The 21315-nt window shown below is 54.5% G+C and overlaps 2 protein-coding genes and 1 pseudogene across 2 annotated transcripts; 2 read left to right on the forward strand and 1 right to left on the reverse strand.

Moving 5' to 3' along the window:
• Positions 1-3979, reverse strand: LOC128846544 (mast cell protease 1A-like; annotated as a pseudogene).
• A 1447-nt stretch (positions 3980-5426) lies between these two features.
• On the forward strand, positions 5427-10383 carry LOC128845974 (epimerase family protein SDR39U1-like). The gene is made up of 6 exons (XM_054045070.1): positions 5427-5431; positions 6314-6344; positions 7353-7435; positions 8214-8335; positions 9222-9365; positions 9872-10383. Exons 1-6 carry the CDS (start codon positions 5427-5429, stop codon positions 10285-10287), a joined length of 801 nt encoding a protein of 266 aa, XP_053901045.1. The 3' UTR covers positions 10288-10383.
• Positions 10384-16120: 5737 nt separating this feature from the next.
• On the forward strand, positions 16121-19116 carry LOC128845975 (cathepsin G-like). The gene is made up of 5 exons (XM_054045071.1): positions 16121-16196; positions 16539-16692; positions 17690-17825; positions 18333-18623; positions 19057-19116. Exons 1-5 carry the CDS (start codon positions 16121-16123, stop codon positions 19114-19116), a joined length of 717 nt encoding a protein of 238 aa, XP_053901046.1.
• Positions 19117-21315: the final 2199 nt, after the last annotated feature.

The following is a 21315-nucleotide window of genomic DNA, read 5'->3' on the forward strand; positions in this document are numbered from 1 at the left end:
TCCAGAGAGTTACATTTTCCACCCCCGTCCCCGGTGAGAAGACCCCGAGCTCAGCCTCAGGACCAACGGGAGTTGGGCAGCTCAGGTTCGAGACGAGATTCCAGGAGCATCCGGGGGCGTCAGCTGTTTCATCACTGTCCGTATCCAGTGGATGAACCGGGAGACTTGCATACACTTCAGGAGAGGCCCCCTTGCTCGGCCCCCATGAGACGATGCCCTGGGGCACCCCATCGCACACCAGGGGGCCCCCTGAATCACCCTGTGAAATGAAACATGCCTCAGAGGAGTAACGCCTTGTGTGATTCACTTGTCGCTGTCATACTCACAGTCCTCCCACCCCCATCCCCAGCCCAATGTCACCTTCCCTCCACGCCCTTGGCATTTGAGATCTGAATTCGGCCCTCCCCACTCCCAAAGAATATACCAGAGCAGCCTCCCCCTCCACCCCCCCAGACGGCGGGATCTTTACCTTCAGGGTGGCTTTCTTGCCTCTGGGATCCCCCGCGCAGAGTATGGATTTAGCATCATATGGTTTGGTCAAATTGTGTTCACACACCTCATCAGCCATCACCTCCAGAACCACATCCTGCAGCACGTCCGAGCTCTTAGGGGGATTAACTTGCATCCAGCCCCACCCAGACACGTTGCACCTGGTGCCCACAGGTACCTCTGGCCAGGGGTGGGGCAGAGGGATGGGCTGCACCCAGTCATTGAGTTCAGCCCTCTTTCTCAGCTGCCGTGTGAGGGACAAGAGAATTGGATGCAAGGGAGACGTAAGCAGACCAGAGTGCAATGGAGAGTAACGGGGTGATGGGATGGGGGCAGTGCCTGCAGCAGTGTGAGGTCACTGGGGGCGGGGTGATGGGATGGGGGCAGTGCTTGCAGCAGTGTGAGGTCACTCAGGGCAGGGTGATGGGATGGGGGCAGTGCTTGCAGCAGTGTGAGGTCACTGGGGGCAGGGTGATGGGATGGGGGTGGTGCCTGCAGCAGTGTGAGGTCACTGGGGGTGGGGTGATGGGATGGGGGCAGTGCCTGCTGCAGTGTGAGGTCACTCAGGGCAGGGTGATGGGATGGGGGTTGTACCTGCAGCAGCATGATGTCATTGTTTTGGGTCATTTTGTTATATTTCGGGTGGCGGATCCAGCGCCTCACTCTAATTTTCTGACTCCATGGTTCTCTTGGTTCTTTCTTCCGAATGTTGTGGGCCCCCAGCACCACGATGCCTTTGCTGCCCGGACACACAGAGACCAGCCAGGCGTCAGTGCTGAGCACACCCCAAGAGACGGCTCTCCCTTCGAGAGCCCCTCCCATCTCCACATATCGGTCCTGCAGTCACAGGGGGGTCTAGGGCTTCTGGACACTCTGACCACTTTGGGAATGACCAGCCCTGAACCCCTTTTCTGAATAATGCCATAGTGCACGACACATCACATCTGGGAGAACTCGAGGGCACTGGGTGGTTGAGGGGGGCAGGGAATGGGACACAGAGCCTTTCCCCTCTAGGGGGTGCCAGGCTGCCTGGTATCCCCATGGCTGGGGTATTCCCCTATGCATTGGATCCAGCTGATCCATGGCCTTGTGATCGCACTGGAGCGGTTGGCTGGAGCAGCATCGTCACTGGGAATTGAGACCTCAAGCGTGGCTCTACAGAGGTTGAGCTGATCCCCTGGTGGGCAGGGTGGGGGAGGGATCCTTACCTCCACTTCACTCTACAGTGAGCCGCCGTCACCACCACGTCGTCCCGGATCAAGAACCCCCCGCAGGTATTCATGGGTTCGAAGCATCTTTTTATCTTCAGAAAGGCCATGTAGGGTCTGGAGTGGGGCACAGCTTCCTGTCCCCCAACGATCCCCCCTGGGAGAAAGACAAGGATGGGTTCAAATCCACCACTTGGGAAAATATGAGGCTGGGAAATCAGCCCCTTCCCATCCCCCTCTCCACATCTGTAGGGAATTTTGGCACCCACATCTATCCCTGACCATCTGCGACAGCAAGTTTCAAGTCGCCCTAGAGATTTTGGTTTAATGGGGCCATTATACCTTTATTTTGGGCCATTAAACCTTTACAAATGGGCCAACGCCAGGATGTGTGAATCTTTCATGATGCCTTGATGAGAACTGGATTGGTCCAGAGAGATCAACATGCATTTCTGAGACACGCCTTTGGGCCATTCGCACTGGAGCGTCTCAGTGCTTTTGGGGCCTCTTTCTAGAGAAATCTGAAACACTCTGGGGCTTGTCACCTCCTGGGCTGAGTCCAACCATTCTTAGCCCTCTGATAATGAACATGTTTTTATCTATGACTTTGAAGAAACAAATAAAATCATCGCAGGTAAAGTTTACAGATGACACAAAAGAGAGGGGAGTGGTAAATAATTAAGAGGATGGGTCAGTGATGCAATCTGGAGTGTTTGGTAAACTGGGCTCAGGCAAACAACATGCATTTTCCTATGGCCAGAGATAAAGGCAACATCTAGGAGCACAGGATTTTGGCCACATGTATGGGATGGGGGACCCAATCCTGGGACGCAGTGACTCAGAAAAACCCTTGGGATTGGGGCATATAGTCAGCTGACCATGAGCTCCCAGTGCGACGCTGCGGCCAAAAGTGCTAATGTGATCCTGGGATGCAGAAACAGGGAATCTCCAGTAGGAGCAGAGAGGTTATTTTACCTCTGGATTTGGTGCGACTGCTGCTGGAATCCTGAGTCCAGTTCTGGTATCCACAATTCAAGAGGGATGTTGGTAAATTGGAGAGGGGTCAGAGAAGAGCCACAAGAATGGTTAGAAGGTTAGAAAACCTGCCTTAGAGTGATAGACCCAAGGAGCTTGATCTATTTTTCTTAACAAAGAGAAGGTTCAGGGATGACTCGATCACAGTCTCTAAGTACCTACCTGGGGAAAAACTAGTAAATAATGGGCAGAGAATCCAGCCGGGAAAGGTCTAACCCAACCCAATGGTTGGAAGTTGAAACAAATTCAGACTGGAAATGAGATGCAAATTTTTAACCATTAGAGTTAGTAACCACTGGAACAATGGCTGGATGGACTCTCCATCGCTGGCGATTTGTAAATCAAGCTGGGCTGTTTTTCTAACAGGAATTAATGAGGGCAGGTCTCTGACCTGCGTCCTGCAGGAGGCCAGACGAGATGATCACATGGACCTTCTGGCCAGAGAGTTGACGACTCTACAAACAATATCCCTCACATGAGATAACTGCAAATACCTTGTCCAAGCTACTCCTGCTGCCCATAGCAGTGCCCGTGTTACTGACCCGGGGCCAAAGCCTTCTGCTATTATTGATCGAGGTCTTAAAAATCATCCCAGAGGAATGGAGGCAGGTCTGTGACATGGCAAACCCCCCTCCTCTCCATTGCCAGGTGGCTGCTTTTGTGGCCAATCTGCTGGGGGCTGACCCGGGGACCTCCCCAGCTAATCCATGAGCTGCTACAGCTTGAGAAAAAGCTCTCGTCCCCCCTGTGGACTGGCATAGAAGGGCACCTGTCATATATATACAGCTGATGATCGTGAAGGCATAAGCCACCCCCGCCTCCCAGAGCCCAGGGGAGAGCCCAGCCTTCTTGGCCACTCCATTGCTGCTCTGGACTAGCAAAGCGCCCCGTTACCCGCTGGGACTTATCCACCAGCTGGTCCACCATGGGCCTAGCAGTTACTCCTTGGTCGAGCAGCAGGGGCAAAGGCTGGGACTTGGCCATGCTGCATCTGGGGCCAGTGCAGGAGGAGACGACCCCAGCTGGAATCATGGGGCCTGAGGACAGAAGCACCCCACCCAGTTCTCCTCCAGCTCCCACGCCGCTTTGATGAGGCTGGGGAGATGGCTGGGCCGGTGCCCGAACACTCTGCTCCCTGTGGGTCTTATCTGCTCACCCCCCCCCCCCAGCCTGCGAGACTCACCAGCCTGAGCCCCGGGGGACAGGATTCGCACAAGAAAGGCTGCAGGGAGCAGGAACAACAGCATCCTTACTGCAAGCTCAGGGATGGTGCATCTGCCTCAGCCCCGAAGTGTTGCACAGACCGGCTCGGGGCAGAGGTGTGGGGGACAGGAAACCTCAGGGTGGCGTTTGCACCAGCCAGGCAGGGGCTCAGCTATCTCAGTTCCTGGAAACCCACCACATGGGTTGGGGGGTGCAGTACAGGCCCAGCTGGGTCCAGATGCCCCCACAGCTGGGAACGCTTGGCCCCTGGAGCCCTGCCCGTCCTGGTGCCAGGCCCAGCTGGGGCTGTGCCAAGTGGGGACCCCCCCCATACCCCGGGCAGCCGTGCACAGCTGAGTACAATGCACATCTGGCACCGGAGGCGGCTCAGTTGCTAACCACAGCCTTAGCTCTCGCCCTAGCCTGGCACGACTGTGGTTGGGGCTTCCGGTGGGAACCCAGCCCTGTCATAAATATAAAGGGAAGGGTAACAACCTTTATATATACAATAACATCACATCCCTCCTGGCCAGAGGTACAGAATCTCTTACCTGTAAGGGGTTAATCAGTTCCATTAACCTAGTTGGCACCTGATCAGAAGGACCAATGGGGAAAGAAGATACTTTCAAATCTGGGCAGGGGGGAGGTTTTGTTTGTCCTCTTTGTTGTTCTCTCTGAGACAAAGAGAGAGACCAAGCAAGTAATCCAGCTCCTACTGAATGATACATCTAAAATACAGAAATAGTAAGTAATAGCAAGGAAATGCATTAGATTATCTTTTGTTTTAGCCTGTGAATTTTTCCTATGCTAAGAGGGAGGTTTAGTCCTGTTTTTTGTAACTTTGAAGTTTTGCCTAGAGGGGAATCCTGTGTTTTAAGTCTTATTACACTGTAAAATTACCTTCCATCCTGATTTTACAGACGTGCTTCTTTTATTTTTTTCTTTATTATAAAGTTCTGTTTTTAAGAATCTGACTGGGTTTTTAGTGTCCTAAAAACCCAAGGGTCTGATCTGTGCTCAACTTGTTTACCTATTTGGTTGGTATATTATTCTCAAGCCTCCCCAGGAAAGGGGGTGAAGGGGCTTGGGGGAATATTTTGGGGAAATGAGAACTCCAAGTGGTCCTTTTCCTGAATCTTTATCTAACTCACTTGGTGGTGGCAGTGATACCGTCCAAGGACAAGGAATTTGTGCCTTGGGGAAGTTTTTAACCTAAACTGCTGGAATATAAGCTTAGGGGGTCTTTCATGCTGGTCCCCACATCTGTATCCCAGAGTTCAGAGGGGGAGAAAACCCTGACAGGTCCCTTGGTCCTTCTCAGCTATCCCCTGCCCGGTGAGGTGCTGTGAGCTGGGGGAGCGATGTGGGTCAGAGAGACCAGAGCCCCCAGTCTGTGACAGCCCCGCTGCCCACAGACCCCCCCAATGGGGGGAAAGAGTGTCTCTGATTATCAGCTCTGCCGAGCCAGCCAGTCCCTGCCCTGGGGGCAGAATGGGGTCGGTGCCTCCTAGAGATGACATAGCACAGGGAAGGGGAATGACAGATACCAATGGACAGAGAGGTGTTTATGGGGCTAGGGAGATAGCTAGGTAGATGGGGATGAGGATGGATAGACAGATATGGAGGGGGATGGGGGATGTATAGATAGATGGATGCAGATAGATAGATAGATGGAGATGCATAGATAGGGGATGGATGGGGATGGGGGTAGATGGATTTTTCATGGCTAGAAGAGATTGTGTCAATCCTGTCCCACGTTTGTCCTAGAAGCCAACCCCCGAGTGAACCGCGGCAATCCCAGCCAAGCACCACAAGGAGGCTGCAGCATCCTGGGGGATGCCCTACAACCCACCCCTCCCACCTGGATCCCCTGTGGGGCTGTGCAGCACAATCAGCTGGGGCGTGGGAGCAGCCTGGCCATAGCCTCTCACCCCCGCCTCCTCCCCGCATGCCCCCTGTGCCCAGGGCAGCGCTGAGCAGGCCGCACCAGCCCACAGCGTGGAGACCCCAGCCCTGGCCCACGCACAGATCTCCCTGCCAGCTCCGGAATCCGGACAGCTCAGGCTGCTTTTCTCCTGGTGATTCCCTTCACATCTCGGTCCCAGCCAACAGGGCAGCTCCTGCCCTGAAGGGGAGGGAGCATTCCCCCCGACACCCTCCCGCTCCCTGTTTTGCTGGAATCAATGAACCTAGGTGTCCTGGGTCCCAGCCTTCCCCTGTCAGGGCGAACTCCCTCCCAAGCCTGGGCCAACGCAGCGTTGGCTCCGGAGGTCAACGCTCACATTGAATTTTCAGTCCAAGCGCCAACATTTTTTTTTTTTTGTAACTTCATTTTTATTCATGGCAGGGCGATGAAGCAGCGAGCGCAATGAACGCAGATGTGCAGCAGGGTGGAGCTGCTGGAAAGAGGTAACGTGTGCCAGCGCTGAGTTCCCGTCCCATCAGGGCCGGCTCCAGGCACCAGCTTGGCAAGCAGGTCCTTGGGGTGGCCACTCCGGAGGGGGCGGCACGTCCAGCTATTCGGCAGCAATTCAGCGGATGGTCCCTCACTCCCGCTCGGAGTGAAGGGCCTCCCGCCGAATTGCCGCCGCAGATCTTGATCACGGCTTTTCTTTTTTTTTTTTTTTTTTTGGATCCTTTGGCGGCCAAAACCCTGGAGCTGGCCCTGGCTCGGGGGGAGCAAGGCGCTGTGGGTCAGGAGTATGGGGCACTGGTACGGCTGGGCTAGCAGGGGTTGTGGGTTGGGAGTGAGGGGCACCGGCAGAATGGGGGGAGCCCAGGGCTGAGCTAGTAGGAGGCTGCGGGTCAGGAGTATGGGGCACCAGAAGAGCAAGGGAGAGCCCAGGGCTGGGCTGGCAGTGGGTCGGGAGTGACGGGCACCAATGCTTGAAAGTATCTATTTAAATCAGGAGGTGGGACCAGCTTTGTGGGCGGAGCCTTGACCCAGCTGTTGAGGAGTCGAGGGCACTAGGTGACCCATGTCTCTCGCCATCCAGGGCCTGACCGGATCAACTGGGTAGGTGATTGCGGAAGGGGAGTGACTCCAATATTGGGCTCATGGGGCAGCCACAGAGGTGCAGGGGGTTAGGAGCCCACTGGCCCATGGGGAGGTTCGCTCCCTGTCCTGGGAATTAGCGCTCAGCCCTAAGACTCCAGGCTGGTCCTAATGGCATCACTCCAGCCATCCCTCCTGTTGTGCCAGGTGACATCAGAGCCATCCACCCTCATGCTCCAGGGCACAGCCTGCAGGGGTCAGGAAGGAGTTGACTTAGTGCAGCGGACCAGAGTGAGATTAACTAGGGGCATGTGTGAGTGAGGGGCTGATCCAGGGGATAAGGGGAGACTGGACTGGCAGGGTTTAGGGGTTAGTGGGGAGACTGAGCTGTGTGGAATACCATTTCTTTCCTGTCTCCCCAGGATGATCTGTCCCGCTCCGGCCTGCCCCCTTGTGATGCTGCGGTGAACTTGGCTGGTGAGAATGTTCTCAACCCCCTTCGCAGGTGTGTCCGGGGCTTTGGGCATGCTGGGGGAGAATAATCCTTGTAAACAACCTATGTGGCGTCCCTTCAGTGAAGGACAGAAATGGGGATGACTCAGTCTCTCCCTGTTCTCCTGTACTACCAATAATGCAGTGGAGGTGGGGCAGGATGGAAGGGTTGTGTTCTGCAAATTGGGGATGAATTGGGGGTTGAAACATAATTGTCACTAGGAACCTTTCTTCTCAGAATTCTTGTTTCCAAGGGGAAGCATTAGGAGAGTGCACCAGTGGGGGTATAAATAGTCTTGCCCAATATCTGGCCTCTTTTGTGACACTGATGCTAGCAGCCCTGTCACACCTACACTAGACACCCACCCAATTGTCTCCCACAGAGTGGAACCAGCATCTTCCAGACACCCCACTGCCATTCCCAAATACTCACAGTTCCCCCCACTCTCCCTGGGACAGGGAGCCTTTTCCCACCTACATCTGAGGAGTGTGCGGGGGAGAGAGTCCTGCCTCCCATTGCTCTGGGGCGTGGTGATTTGTGTCACTCCCCTGTACTCCCTGGGGGAGTGCAGGGGAATGGGTTGCTCTCCTTTAGGTACCATCAGAGGGGACTTGGTCAGGATGTGAAACTTCTGCTAGGAACCTTTCTCTTCCTGGGCCATTACTTCTGGGGGAAGATTTAGTGGGATTCATGGTATGGTATAAATAGCTGCTTGTTGGGCTGCGATTGGCAGAGGAGAATGGGGGTGGGGTGGTTGAGCGTGACCCCTTTGTGCTCTCTCCCCCTGAAGGTGGGATGATGCCTTCCGCAGGGTTGTGGTTGCCAGCCGGGTGGAGACCACCAAGACCTTGGCCAGGGCCATCGCTGAGGCCGAAAGGCTGCCCTGCTCCTGGGTCCTCGTCACCGGCGTAGGTATTTATTGTGCATGGCCAGAGTGCAACTCATGCCATCCTGTCCTATGGTATCCCTCCACCAGGTGGAAATAGTCCCTGGGCAGTGACAAGGAAGAGTGTGGCCTCTGGAAGTTACTGCTGAGGGGACAGGAGAAATAGTCCCCAGGTGCAGCACAACCTCCCATAACAGCATTGTGTCCTTCTGCCATGGAGAGAAAATAGTCCCTGTGGTGCATCATCCTTGCACAGCCTTCGTTGGCACTGGTGTACTTCCGCCACTTAGAGAAAATAGTCCCCAATCATGAGAGGACAGATCACAGCACCTTGTGGAAAGAGTGTGCTTCCACCATTGCATAGAGAGGGAAAAATAGGCCCTGGGTAGAGCACACTTTGCACAACATGTATCCTTCCGCCACTGAGGGGATATACAGTCCCCCCCTCTAGTGCAAGACAAAGTGCAGCCCTATGTGGCACTGTGGCACTAGGGAGAAGGGAAAATTGGCCTGGGGTGCAGCACAGTCTTCCATGACACATTGTGATCCTTCCGCTGCAGAGAGAGGGGAAAAATAGTCCCTCCTCTTGTAGGTCAAGGACAAAGCACAACCTCTGGTGATGCTGATGTTCTTCCACCATTGGGAAGAGATGGAAAAATAGTCCCCTGGCCAAACACAACATCCTGTGAAACTGTCCTTCTGCTACCAAGAGAGAAGAAAATTTGCATTGTAAGAGAATGGAGCCCAGCCTCCTATGACATCAATGCACTTCTGCCATTGGAGTGGGAGGGAAAATAGTAGTGTTTCTCCCTGTCACCAGATGCAATTGCTGCAGGACAGGGAGGGATATCAAGGAGGGGTAGGGCTATGCGCACTGGCTGGCACTACAGTTCCCTGCCCATTGCCCGGCAGGGTATTACCGCCCAAGCCCCATGGCTGAGTACACCGAGGAGAGTCCCGGCGGTGACTTCAACTTCTTCTCACGCCTGTTGAGCGCCTGGGAGGCAGCAGCTAAAATTCCCGGGGACAGCACGCGCCAGGCTGTGGTGAGATCCGGTGCGTCGGGGCATGGGGCCTTTCCCTTCTAGGGGGCGCCAGATGCTATCCGGCCTTATGGCAGAGACTGGCTGGCTCAGGGGGGCAGGGCATGGGGCCTGTCCCCTCTAGGGATCACCAGCTCCCATCTCACCTCAGGGCAAGGACTAGCTGGCTCATGGAGGTGGGGAATGGGATACAGGGCCTTTCCCCTCTAGGGGATGCTGGCTCCCATCTGGCCCCAGGGTGGGGACTGGCTGGCTCAAGGTGGGGGGCAATGGAGCACGGAGTCTTTCCCCTCCAGGTGATGCTGGCCCCAAGGCTGGCTTGGGCTGGGAGACTGTGGCTGGCTCAGGGGGAGGGGGGCTGCTGGCTGGCTGGGGGGGGCAGGGAATGGGGCATGGACCCTTTCCCCTCGAGGGGGCACTGGCCCCAAGGCAGGCTTGGACTGGGAGACTGGCTAGCTCGGAGAGGGGGGCGTGGTTGGCTGGCTCCGGAGTCTCTCTCTGACTTTCCTCTTCCTGCAGGTGTGGTGCTGGGGAAGGGTGGAGGTGCCATCTCGCAGATGCTCTGGCCGTTCCGGCTTGGCCTGGGGGGCGCCGTGGGCTCTGGCCTCCAGCCCTTCCCATGGATCCACATCCGGGACTTGGCCGGTGTCGTGTGCCACGCCCTGGAGACGGAGGGTGTGCGTGGGGTTCTCAACGGGGTCTCCCCGGCCTCGTCTGGCACCTCCAACGCCGACTTCGCCCAGGAGCTGGGCTCGGCCCTGGGGCACCCGACCCTGCTGCCCCTGCCCAGCTGGGCAGTGCGGGATGTCTTCGGGGCTGAGCGGGCCGTCATGCTGCTGGAGGGCCAGCGAGTGGCGCCGAAATGCACCCTGGAGAGTGGCTACTGCTTCGTGTACCCCAACCTGCCCTCTGCCCTGCAGGACATCGTGTCCTGAGCGGCTGAGGGGGGGCTGATCCCAGTGCCCCAGGGATGCCCCTGTTCTGGGGGGATCAGCCCCTAGAGACCCCTTATCTCTGGCTCCCACAGCCCAGCTCTGGCTGTCTTAGCCTGAACTTTGTGGGGTCCCTCATGAGTCCTCCCCAGTGTCCCCCCCAATACTCCCCAGCCTCTTGCTGGGACTCACCCTGTTCTTAGCCTCCCCAGCCCCCTTCTCTGAGTGGGAATGCTCCCTTTTGAGCCCCTCCAGAAATCCTCTCTCCCAGTCCTTCTCGGGGGGAGGGTGCCCTACTGTGACCCCTCCTGCCCCACCGCCATCCGTGCTGCGCTGACAGTGCATTCAGGCTGTTTCCAAGCTCCTGGCACTTTATGGAGCTGGGGTTCTGCAGCAAAGGCTGATGGGAATTGTAGTTTTTGCACTGCAGCCCCCCCCCTCCCCCCAACCCTGTATACAGCCTTGTCCAGTTTGCAATAAACGGCTGGTGGGTCAATCGCTGCTGTTTGGGGAAGGGGGGTGGGGGGTCTCTTGGTCAATGGTGGTGCTAGGGCTGAGGGGGGATTCAGAGGCTGGACTGTCCTCATACAGTCAGTGCTGTCCCCAGTGCTTGCAGCTCCCAATACGGTGGGAGAGACCAGGCAGGGAATGGGAGCCAGGTGTCCAGGAGGATAGTGCAGGGTGCTCATCCTTAGGGAGGGTCTGACAGGTCATAGGGCAGGGAGGGGGAAGGAGAGCGAGGAGTCTGGGATGGCTGTGCAGGTCCCAGCACAAAGATGGGAACGGGATCCAGGCGTCCGGGAGGGCAGTGCAGGGCCTTCACTGCTAGGGGGTCCCACAGTTCTTAGGGGAGGAATGGGAAAGGTGCCTGGGAACAACCATCGTGCTCATGTACAAGCTGAGAGGGCTGAGTCAAATGGAGACTAGGGCTAGGGTGACCAGATGAGGGAAAGAAAAAATCGAGACACATGGGGGGGGGGAGCAAAAAAAAAAAAAGGCGAGTCAGTCCCTGCGAGCGGATATCGGGACAATTTGTGTCCCGACCGAAGATTGGTCGGGACGCGGGACATACCCCGAAATATTGGGACGGTCCTGATTTTATCGGGACATCTGGTCACCCTAACTAGGGCTGGCTGGGCTCTGGAGACCAGACAGGAGCTGCCTGGCCTGGGATGTGGGTCTGGGTCCCGTAGCATGGGGTAGTATAGGTTATTCCTGTGTGGGCATAACTGCCTCCATGCACACGTTTGTACTGGTATAACTGTAGAGGTAAAATTGCATCTCTGATCCTAATAGTTATATTGCTACCGACTCTGGCTGTAGTCCTGGCCTTCATTTCATACCTCAGAAAACAATGGAGAAGGAGTCCCAGAACACTGCCTGTGTAAAATACAAGTGTTGATCTGTTGCTTTGGAAGACCTTGGCTGACACCTCTTTGAACTGTCCCCTGGGGTCTCACCGTTCCTTGTGTGTTTCACTTTGCTTTTCCTGATGGAAATTTCTGCTGGCATCATTCTTTTGTGGAAATTTTATATTTCACAAATCCCCATTTTCCATCAGGAAACCCTGGTTCAAATTTTTGCCTCACTGTCCTAATGCAATAATAAGCCATGGGGGTAAATAATTAAAGACTTAGTTACTGCAGACAGGCTGTGTTCTCCTCTGGATTTCCGTGCAGACATTCCCCCTGACAAATGAGTGCTCCACTGTGCATCAAGGGGATTGTGTATATTTAGTCCTGAGTTTATCCCCCAGCCCCTGGGCTGTAATTAGACATAGTCTGTCTCTTTTTGACTTTAGAAGAGCGCCAAAGCTCAAGCCCTTGCCATTTGTTTCCACTAGGGGTATTTTCTGGGATGCACTCTAATTTATTTCCAAAGATGATACAGAAGTCCTGTTTCCCTGAACACAGCTGCAGACAGTGCTTCCGTTTGCTGTCCAAGCCAGCCTTTCCAGCTGGCACTTCTGTTACTGTCTGCTTGGCCTTCTCTCCTCCCCTTCTCCCTCATGCACAGATAAAACCTATGTCACCAAGCAAAGCCCTTAGCGATCATGGCCTGGGAAATCCATTGAGCTGCTTCTGCTCTAGCTTTTCCATGTGACTGTGTTTTGAATGCTACTGCTGTTGTTTCAGCCACCCAGCTGCAATGGCTTCTTTACATTGATCCTGCATGAAGGGGACCGGTACCGCCCCACGCATTACTACAAGGTTTAATAACGGGACGATCGAGGTGCTAGAGGAGCACTCAAGGAAGACAAGGCTGTTGCAGAGAAACTAAATGAATTTTTTGCATCAGTCTTTACTGTAGAGGATGTGAGGGAGATTCCCACACCTGAGCCATTCTTTTTAAGTGACAAATCTGGGGAACTGTCCCAGATTGAGATGTCATTAGAGGAGGTTTTGAAACAAATTGATAAACTAAACAGTAATAAGTCACCGGACCAGAAGGGATTCAGATATGAAATCTTAGAACTACTAACTGGTATGTAACGAATCGCTTAAATCAGCCAGACCTGATGACTGGAGGATAGCTAATGTAACACTGATTTTTTTTAAAAGTCTCCAGAGGCGATCCTGGCAGTTACAGGCCAGTAAGGCTGACTTCAGTACCAGACAAATTGGTTGCAACTATAGTAAAACACAGAATTATCACAAACAGATTAACATGATTTGTTGGGGAAGAATCAACTATAGTTCTTGTAAAGGGAAATCATGCCTCGCCAATCTACTAGAATTCTTTGGAGGGGGTCAACAAGCATGTGGACAAGGGGGATCCAATGAATATAGTGTACTTGGAATTTCAGAAAGCCTTTGACAAGGTCCCTCACCAAAGGCTCTTAAGCAAAGTAAGTAGTCATGGGATAAGAGGGAAGATCCTCTCAGGGATCAGTAACTGGTTAAAAGATAGGAAACAAAGGGTAGGACTAAATGGTCAGTTCTCAGAATGGAGAGTGTTAAATAGTGGTGTCCCCCAGGGGTCTGTATCGGGACTAATCCTAGTCAACATTCCTAAATGATCTGGGAAAGGATAAACAGTGAGGTGGCAAAGTGTTAAGATGATACAAACTTATAAGGTAGTTGAGTCCAAAGCAGACTGCGAAGAATTACAAAGGGATCTCACAAAATTGGGTGACTGGGCAGGAAAATGGCAGATGAAATTCATTGTTGATAAATTTCAGGGTAGCAGCCGTGTTAGTCTGTATCCTCAAAAAGAACAGGAGTACTTGTGGCACCTTAGAGACTAACAAATTTATTAGAGCATAAGCTTTCGTGGGCTACAACCCACTTCATCAGATGCATATAGAGTGAAACATATATTGAGGAGATATATATATACACATACAGAGAGCATGAACAGGTGGGAGTTGTCTTACCAACTCTGAGAGGCCAATTAAGTAAGAGAAAAAAAACTTTTGAAGTGATAATCAAGGTAACTCAGTACAGACAGTTTGATAAGAAGCAAGTGTGAGAATACTTACAAGGGGAGATAGATTCAATGTTTGTAATGGCTCAGCCATTCCCAGTCCTTATTTAATCCTGAGTTGATTGTGTCTAGTTTGCATATCAATTCCAGCTCAGCAGTCTCTCGTTGGAGTCTGTTTTTGAAGTTTTTCTGTTGTAATATAGCCACCCGCAGGTCTGTCATAGAATGCTTATGCTCTAATAAATGTGTTAGTCTCTAAGGTGCCACAAGTACTCCTGTTCTTTATTGTTGATAAATGCAAAGTAATGCACATTGGAAAACATCCCAATTATACATATAAAATGATGGGGTCTAAATTAGGTTTCAGGGTAGCAGCTGTGTTAGTCTGTATCCTCAAAAAGAACAGGAGTACTTGTGGCACCTTAGAGACTAACAAATTTATTAGAGCATAAGCTTTCGTGGGCTACAACCCACTTCTTCGGATGCATCAAGTACTCCTGTTCTTTCTAAATTAGGTGTTACCACTCAAGAAAGAGATCTTGGAGTCATTGTGGATAGTTCTCAGAAAACATCCACTCAATGTGCAGAGGGATTTAAGAAAGCGAACAGAATGTTGGGGATCATTAAGAAAGGGATAGATAAGACAGAAAGTATCATAATCATAGAAATATAGGACTGGAAGGGACCTTGTGAGGTCTTTTAGTCCAGTCCCTGCACTCAAGGCAGAACTAAGTAGTAAATATAATCCCACTGTATAAATCCTTGATCTGTCCACACCTTGAATACTGCATGCAGTTTTAGTCACCCCATCTCAAAAAATGGATTGGAAATGAAAAATGTGCAGAGAAGGGCAACAAAAATGATTGGGGTATGGAACAGCTTTCATGAGGAGAGATTTTAAAAGACTGCAATAGTTCAGTTTAGGATGACTAGGGATGGAGATATTATAGAAGTCTATAAAATTGGACACTCAGATCAGCAACACCTGCTGTAGCTACCAGCAGGGTTCATCCAGTGGGTGGGCTGGGGAGACGGGTCTAGAATGGACATACAAGGATCTACTTGGCTTTAGAGTGGCTGTGCATTGATCTAGAATGACTCTTCGTGTGGATATGGATAGATCTAGAATGGAACTGCCTCAATCAAAATGAATCTAGCCTGAATTTACATGTATTTAGTTGGACGTTCATGCATCTAGAATGGCTCTGCAATGCGTGCATGTGGTGACGCGCAGGTCTACATGTATCTGGTGGACTCATCCCGCCCCCTCATCCATTAGATATCCCAGCTGCACGACAGGGATCCAAAGTGAAACAGTGCAATGGGTGAGGTTGGACTTTATCAATAGGTGTTTGATAAAAGAGGGGAATATCCTTAATGACACGGGTTCGTGGAGAACAGGCCGTGTTCAGTGACCCTGCTGTCATCCTTGGGGGCCGGTAAGAGTCTGGTAAAGTCTGCGGCGGACCGAGAGATTGGTGATAAAGAACAGGGAGGATGTCTCACGGCTATGGACTGATCTGGGTGGCCTGGTGAGCTGGGCTCAATCAAACAGACATCTGAAACCAATCAAATGCAAGGTCAGACATCAAGGGATGTCGCTCACGCCAACTGGACTGGGGCTGTATCCTGAAGAGCAAGGACTCTGAAAGGGACTTAGGGGTCATGGTGGAAACTGACCAAGCATGTGCTCCCAGTGCGATGCAGGAGCTAAGCTGGCAGACGCCGTCTGTGGGAGTATACACCAGGGGATATCGAGTAGGAGCGGGGGGGCGGGAGGGGATGTCACCTCTGGACATGGCCTTGGTGAGATTGTACCGGGAGACTGTATCCAGCTCTGGTGTCCACCCCTCACTCAGGAAGTTGGCAAGTTGGAAGGAGCAACCAGAGGAAGTCAAGGTCTGGAGCCCCAGCCTGGCGGGAAGAGCTCCAAGGGGATCGATCTCCTGAGGTGATCGGAGGCAAAGAGGGGACTCAGCCCCCATCTGTAGGAACCTCAGTGGGGAGGGGGTTTCTGAGTTCAGGGGGCTCTTCGACCTCGCTGGCTAAAGCAAGACGAGACCAGGTGGCCGGGAGCTTGAATCAGCAACAATCCAGTTGGAGCTAAGGTGCAAATCAAATCAAATTGAGTGGCCTGTGAATCTAGGTGCAGAAAAGCCCAAGGGCGTTTCTCACACTTATAGGAAGGGTGGGGAGCAGAGTTAGCCACATCTGCAGCCAGGCTGACTGGGCACCAGGGGGCATGTGGGCATGGCTGTGACTTCTCCCAGGGGCATTTCCACCCCTGGTCCATCCAGGTGGGGGTTTCCAAGAAACCGGGTACTGCCTTTGTGGTTGCCAGACCCTGCCCTCCCCTCCCAGGTCCATATAACCTCCAGGGCTGAGGCAGAGGCTCTGTGTCTGTCCCTAGATGGCTCTGAGGATGCAGCTCTTGATCCTGGTCCTGCTCCCTGTGGCCTTTCTGCTGCCCCCCGGGGCTCAGCGTGGTGAGTTGGTCCAAAGTGGGCTCGGGGGGGGGGGGTGGAGGAGCCACAGGGAGGGGGAGCCCACAGAGATCAGGGATGGATGAGTGCACAGGTCCAGGTGGGAATCCATAGATATATAGTGGGATGGGGATAGAGTGAGGGGCCGATCCAGGGGGAGGGGAGAGCTGGGGTGCTGAGGGCTGATCTGGAGAGAACGGAGAGGGAGGCCGGGTTGTCTGGGTCCACAGGCCGATCAGGGCTCCTGATTAGGTGTAGGGTTAGGGCTGGGGTCCTTGGTTACACTCTCCGACCTCACATTGTCTCAAAGCAGATGATTTTCACCCCTCCCCATCTCCCTGCCAGGGGAGATCATCGGGGGATGGGAAGCCCGGCCCCACTCCAGACCCTACATGGCCTATGTGCAGATAGCAATGTGGAGAGGGGTGAAAACATGTGGGGGGGTCCTGATTCGGGACGATGTGGTGCTGACGGCAGCTCATTGCAACGACAAGCAGGGGTAAGAAACCCACCCATCCCGAGTCCTCCAAACCCCACCCTTGGCCCTTGGGCTGGATTGGAGCCGGCAATGTGCAGGATGCCCAAAGACCCAAGGGAGGAATGAATCTTTATTGGGTGGGCTCTGACTCAGCTAGGTGGGACCGGGGGCCTAGATCTAGAAAAAGGGGTAAACAGTGAGGTGGTAAAATTTGCAGATGATACAAAACTACTCAAGATAGTTAAATCCCAGGCAGACTGCGAAGCGCTTCAAAGGGACCTCACAAATACAAAGTAATGCACATTGGAAATCATAATCCCAATTAGACATATAAAATTAGCTGTTACCACTCAAGAAAGAGATCTTGGAGTCATTGTGGATTGTTCTCTGAAAACATAAACTCAATGTGCAGCAGCAGTCAAAAACGTGAACAGGGAATCATTAAGAAAGCAATAGATAACAAGAAAGAAAATATCATATTCCCTCTATATAAATCCATGGTACGTCCACATCTTGAATACTGCGTGCAGATGTGGTTGCCCCATCTCAAAAAAGATATATTGGAATTGGAAAAGGGTCAGAAAAGGGCAACAAAAATGATTAGGGGGTATGGAACGGCTTCTGTATGAGGAGAGATTAAAAAGAGTGGGACTTTTCAGCTTGGAAAAGAGACAACTAAGGCACTATATGGAAGATAGGTCCATCAATGTCTATTAGCCAGGATGGGCAGGGATGGTGTCCCTAGCTTCTCTTTGCCAGAAGCTGTGAATGGGCGACAGGGGATGGATCACTTAATGATTACCTGTTCTGTTCATTCCCTCTGGCGTTGACCACTGTCAGAAGACAGGATACTGGGCTAGATGGACCTTTGGTCTGACCCAGTATGTCTGCACTTATGGTCTTAAAATGTCGCAGCCCCCAAGAGCAGTATTCCTGAGTGAGACCCACCTGGGCCCGTCTATCACTGTGCATACGCCGCCGCCCCTAAGGACTCCTGCTTTCCCCTTAACTTTTCTAGCTACATCACTGTCAAGCTGGGAGTCCATAACCTTAGACTGTGGGAATGGAGCCAACAAGAAATTCCTGTGCATCGCCGGATCCCCCACCCGCAATATGACATGTACTCCTTTAACAATGATGTCATGCTGCTGCAGGTACCAGCAGGAGCGCCGCCAGCTTTTCTGCTGCCCTAGGCGGCGGAAGTCCCGCCCCGAAATGCCGCCCCCACAGAAGCGGCGGAAGGTCCCGCCGCCGAAATACCGCTGCTGTCGCCGCCCCCCAAATTATAGTGCCCTAGGCGACCGCCTAGGTCGCCTAATGGGTTGCGCCGGCCCTGGGTACCAGCCCCCCCATCACTCAGCCCCCTGTGACCATACACTGCTGCAGGTATCACCCCCATCCCATCATCTCACCCCCAGTGACCCCACACTGCTGCAGGTACTGCCCCCATCCCCTCACCCCGCCCCCAGGGACCTCACACTGCTGCAGGCACTGCCCCCATCCCATCACCCCACCCCCAGTGACCTCACCCTGCTGCAGGTACCGCCCCTATCCCATCACCCCACTCCCAGTGGTCACCTCCTGCTTTGCTTTCTTCTTGGATTGGCCCATCCATGACTGACTTTCTCGCTGACCGCGAGCCTCGTGTCCTGTCTTTGTAGCTGGCGCACCGAGCCAGGCTCAATGAATGGGTGGGGCTCAATGAATGGGTGGGGCTCATCCCCTTGCCCAGCGCCTGGCAGGGCGTGCACCCCGGGGCCATGTGCAGTGTCGCCGGCTGGGACCGGACGAGCGCCCGCAGTGCAAAGGGCTCAGATGTGCTCCAGGAGGTGGACGTGGAGGTGCTGGAGGATTATGTGTGTCTGAGGAATCCTGACCAGATCTATCGTTACTATAACGCCTCCACTATGCTTTGTGCAGGGGATCCGAAACAGGGCAAAAGTTCCTTTAAGGTAATGCCCTGACATAGGGCCTGCTTTGCAAAGGGGCTGTGCTTCCCCCTCCCCCCCATCTCCCTGCCACCAGCTATTGCTCCGCTCAGGGGAGCCGTGGGCAGCACCCAACCATCATGAGCAACAAGGCAGGGGGCCTACAGGAGTTAGGACCAGGTTCAAATCCAGATCCCGTCGGCTCCCTTGGCACGCCCAACCAAACTCAGGCTAGGGAAGCAGGTGGTTTGTCTCTGAGCTGAACCCTGGGGCTGACCTGGCGGTTTGTAGCTCACCCCCATGTCGGCCGGTCGAGTGACTGTTCGGGGGATATCCTCATCCTCACCCTGCCAGCTGAGTCTTGTTGGAACTGCAACCTGTCCTGTCCGTGCTAGCGCTGTCCTGTGTTCGTTACCCCGGGCTGGCCGCCTCCCGTTCCAAACCCACCTGCTCCCAGTGCCGTCAAGGCCCCTGGGAGATCATCAATGGGACGGGAACTCAGCGCCAGCACCTATAGCCTGTTTCCAGCATCCCCACCCCCCTGCACATCTGCATTCATTGCACTCAAGGCTTCATCGCCCTGTCGTGAATAAACATAAATTTACAAAAAAAATGCTGGCCCTGGGACTGAAAATTCAACCTGAGCCTCAACCTCCAGAGCCGACACTGGGTTGGCCCGGGCCCGGGAGGGAGTTCGCCCTGACAGGGGAAGGCTGGGACCCAGGACACCTGGGTTCAGTGCTTGCAGTGCAACAGGAAGCTGGTGGGTGCAAGGGGGAAACGCCTCCCCTCAGGGCAGGAGGAGCCTCGCTGGCTGGGACCGAGATGCAAAGGGAATTACCTGCGCCGGACCTGGGGCTGGGATCCCCACGCCATGGACTGGCATGGCCTGCTCAGTGCTGCCCTGGGCACGGGGGCATGCGGGGCGGTCGGGAAGAAGAGGCTATGTCCAGACTGCACCTGCGCCCCAGCTGATTGTGCTTCACAGCCCCACAGGGGGTCCTGGTGGGAGGGGCGTGTTGTAGGGCATTCCCCAGGATGCTGCAACCTCCTTGGGGGGCCGGGCTGGGATCACCACAGCTCACTGCGGGGGTTGGCTTCTGGGACAAACATGGGACAGGATTGACAGAGTCTCTTCTAGCCACAAAAAACCCATCTATCCCCATCTCCATCCATCAATCCCCATCTTCATCCTCATCTATCTATGTACCTACCCCATCCAGCTATCCCCATCCTCATCTATCTATCCATCTCCATCCATCTACCGCATCTCCATCTATCCAGCTATTCCCATCTTCATCCTCATCTGTCTATCCATCCCCTATCCTAGCCTCATCCATCCATAGGCGGCGAGTTATATGGGTCCGTGGTGCCTGGGCATCAGGAACATTCCTGGCCCGGGGCCTGGCTCCAGCAATGTTTGAGGCTGGTCTCTCCCTCAGCCCCGCCTTCCGCCCCGGGCGCTCCCCTCCGCACGTCCCCCACCCACCACCGGCAGCGCAGTGGAGCTGAGCAGCTTCCTGCCTGCTTGTTCCATGTGGCTGCTGGCCCCTCCCTGCGGCCCCTGGGCAGGGTGGGTCTGTGTCCACGCGCGCTGTTCCCACCCCAAACGCCCTGCGGCCAGTAGGAAGCTGCGAGGGCAGTGCCTCGGGGCATAGGCACCAACCTTCTCCAGCGCCGGTGGGTGCCCGTGCCCCCCGCCCCTTTTCCGGCCCCTGGTCCCGCCCCAACTCCACCTCATCCCACCCCGCCCCCATTCCAACCCCATCCCCAAAGTCACCGCCCTAACTCCACCCCCTCCCTGCCCCTATTGGATCCCTTCCCCAAATCCCTGCCCCGGCCCTGCCTCTTCCCCCAGTGCGCCACGTTACCCCTCCTCCCCCCTCCCTCCCTGCGCTGGGAGGGAGGGGTAGAAGCAGGACACGGCATCACGCTCACAGAGGAGGCGGAGGCGGAGGTGAGCTGAAGCAGGGGGCGGGGCGGGGCCACGGGGAGCTGCTGGTGCGTGCTGAGCACCCACCAATTTTTTTTTCATCGGATGCTCCAGCCCCGGAGCACTCACGAAGTCAGCGCCTATGCCTGGGGGTAGCAGCACACAGAGGCCCCCCCAGCCCACCCTGCCTAGGAGCCCCAGGTAAGTGCTGCACCGTCCCACTCCCTCCCAGAGCCTGCACCCCCTTTCCCACAGACTCTCTCCCACTCCCGAACCCCCTCCCAGAGCCTGCACCAGCACCCCCAGCCCAGAGCCTGCACCCAAGCTCCATCCCAGAGCCTGCACCCCTCACCCTCTCCTGCACCCCAGCCCAGAGCCTATACCCTAGACCTCCTCCCCGCACCCAACCTCCCTTCCAGAGCCCAACCTCTCACCCTTCTGCACTCAAATTCCTTCCCAGAGCCTGCACCCTGTACCTCTCCTACACCGCAATCCCCTGCACCAGCCCAGGGCCTGCACCCTAGACCTCCTCCCCCCACCCAAACTCCCTCCCAGAGCCTTAGGCAGGTGTGGGGGGGTTGGAGTTGGGGGGGCATTCTGAGCACCACCAAAATTTCTACAAACCTGCTGCCCCTGCATCCATCTATCCCCATCCACATCTGTCTATCCATCCTCATCCCCATCTATCTAGCTCTCTCTCTAGCCCCATACACACCTCTATCCAATGATATCTCTGTTGTTCCCCCCTCCCTGTGTTATGTTATCTCTAGGGGGTGCCAGCTC

The sequence above is a fragment of the Malaclemys terrapin genome, chromosome 12, assembly GCF_027887155.1.
Source record: "Malaclemys terrapin pileata isolate rMalTer1 chromosome 12, rMalTer1.hap1, whole genome shotgun sequence".
Lineage (NCBI taxonomy): Eukaryota > Metazoa > Chordata > Testudines > Emydidae > Malaclemys > Malaclemys terrapin.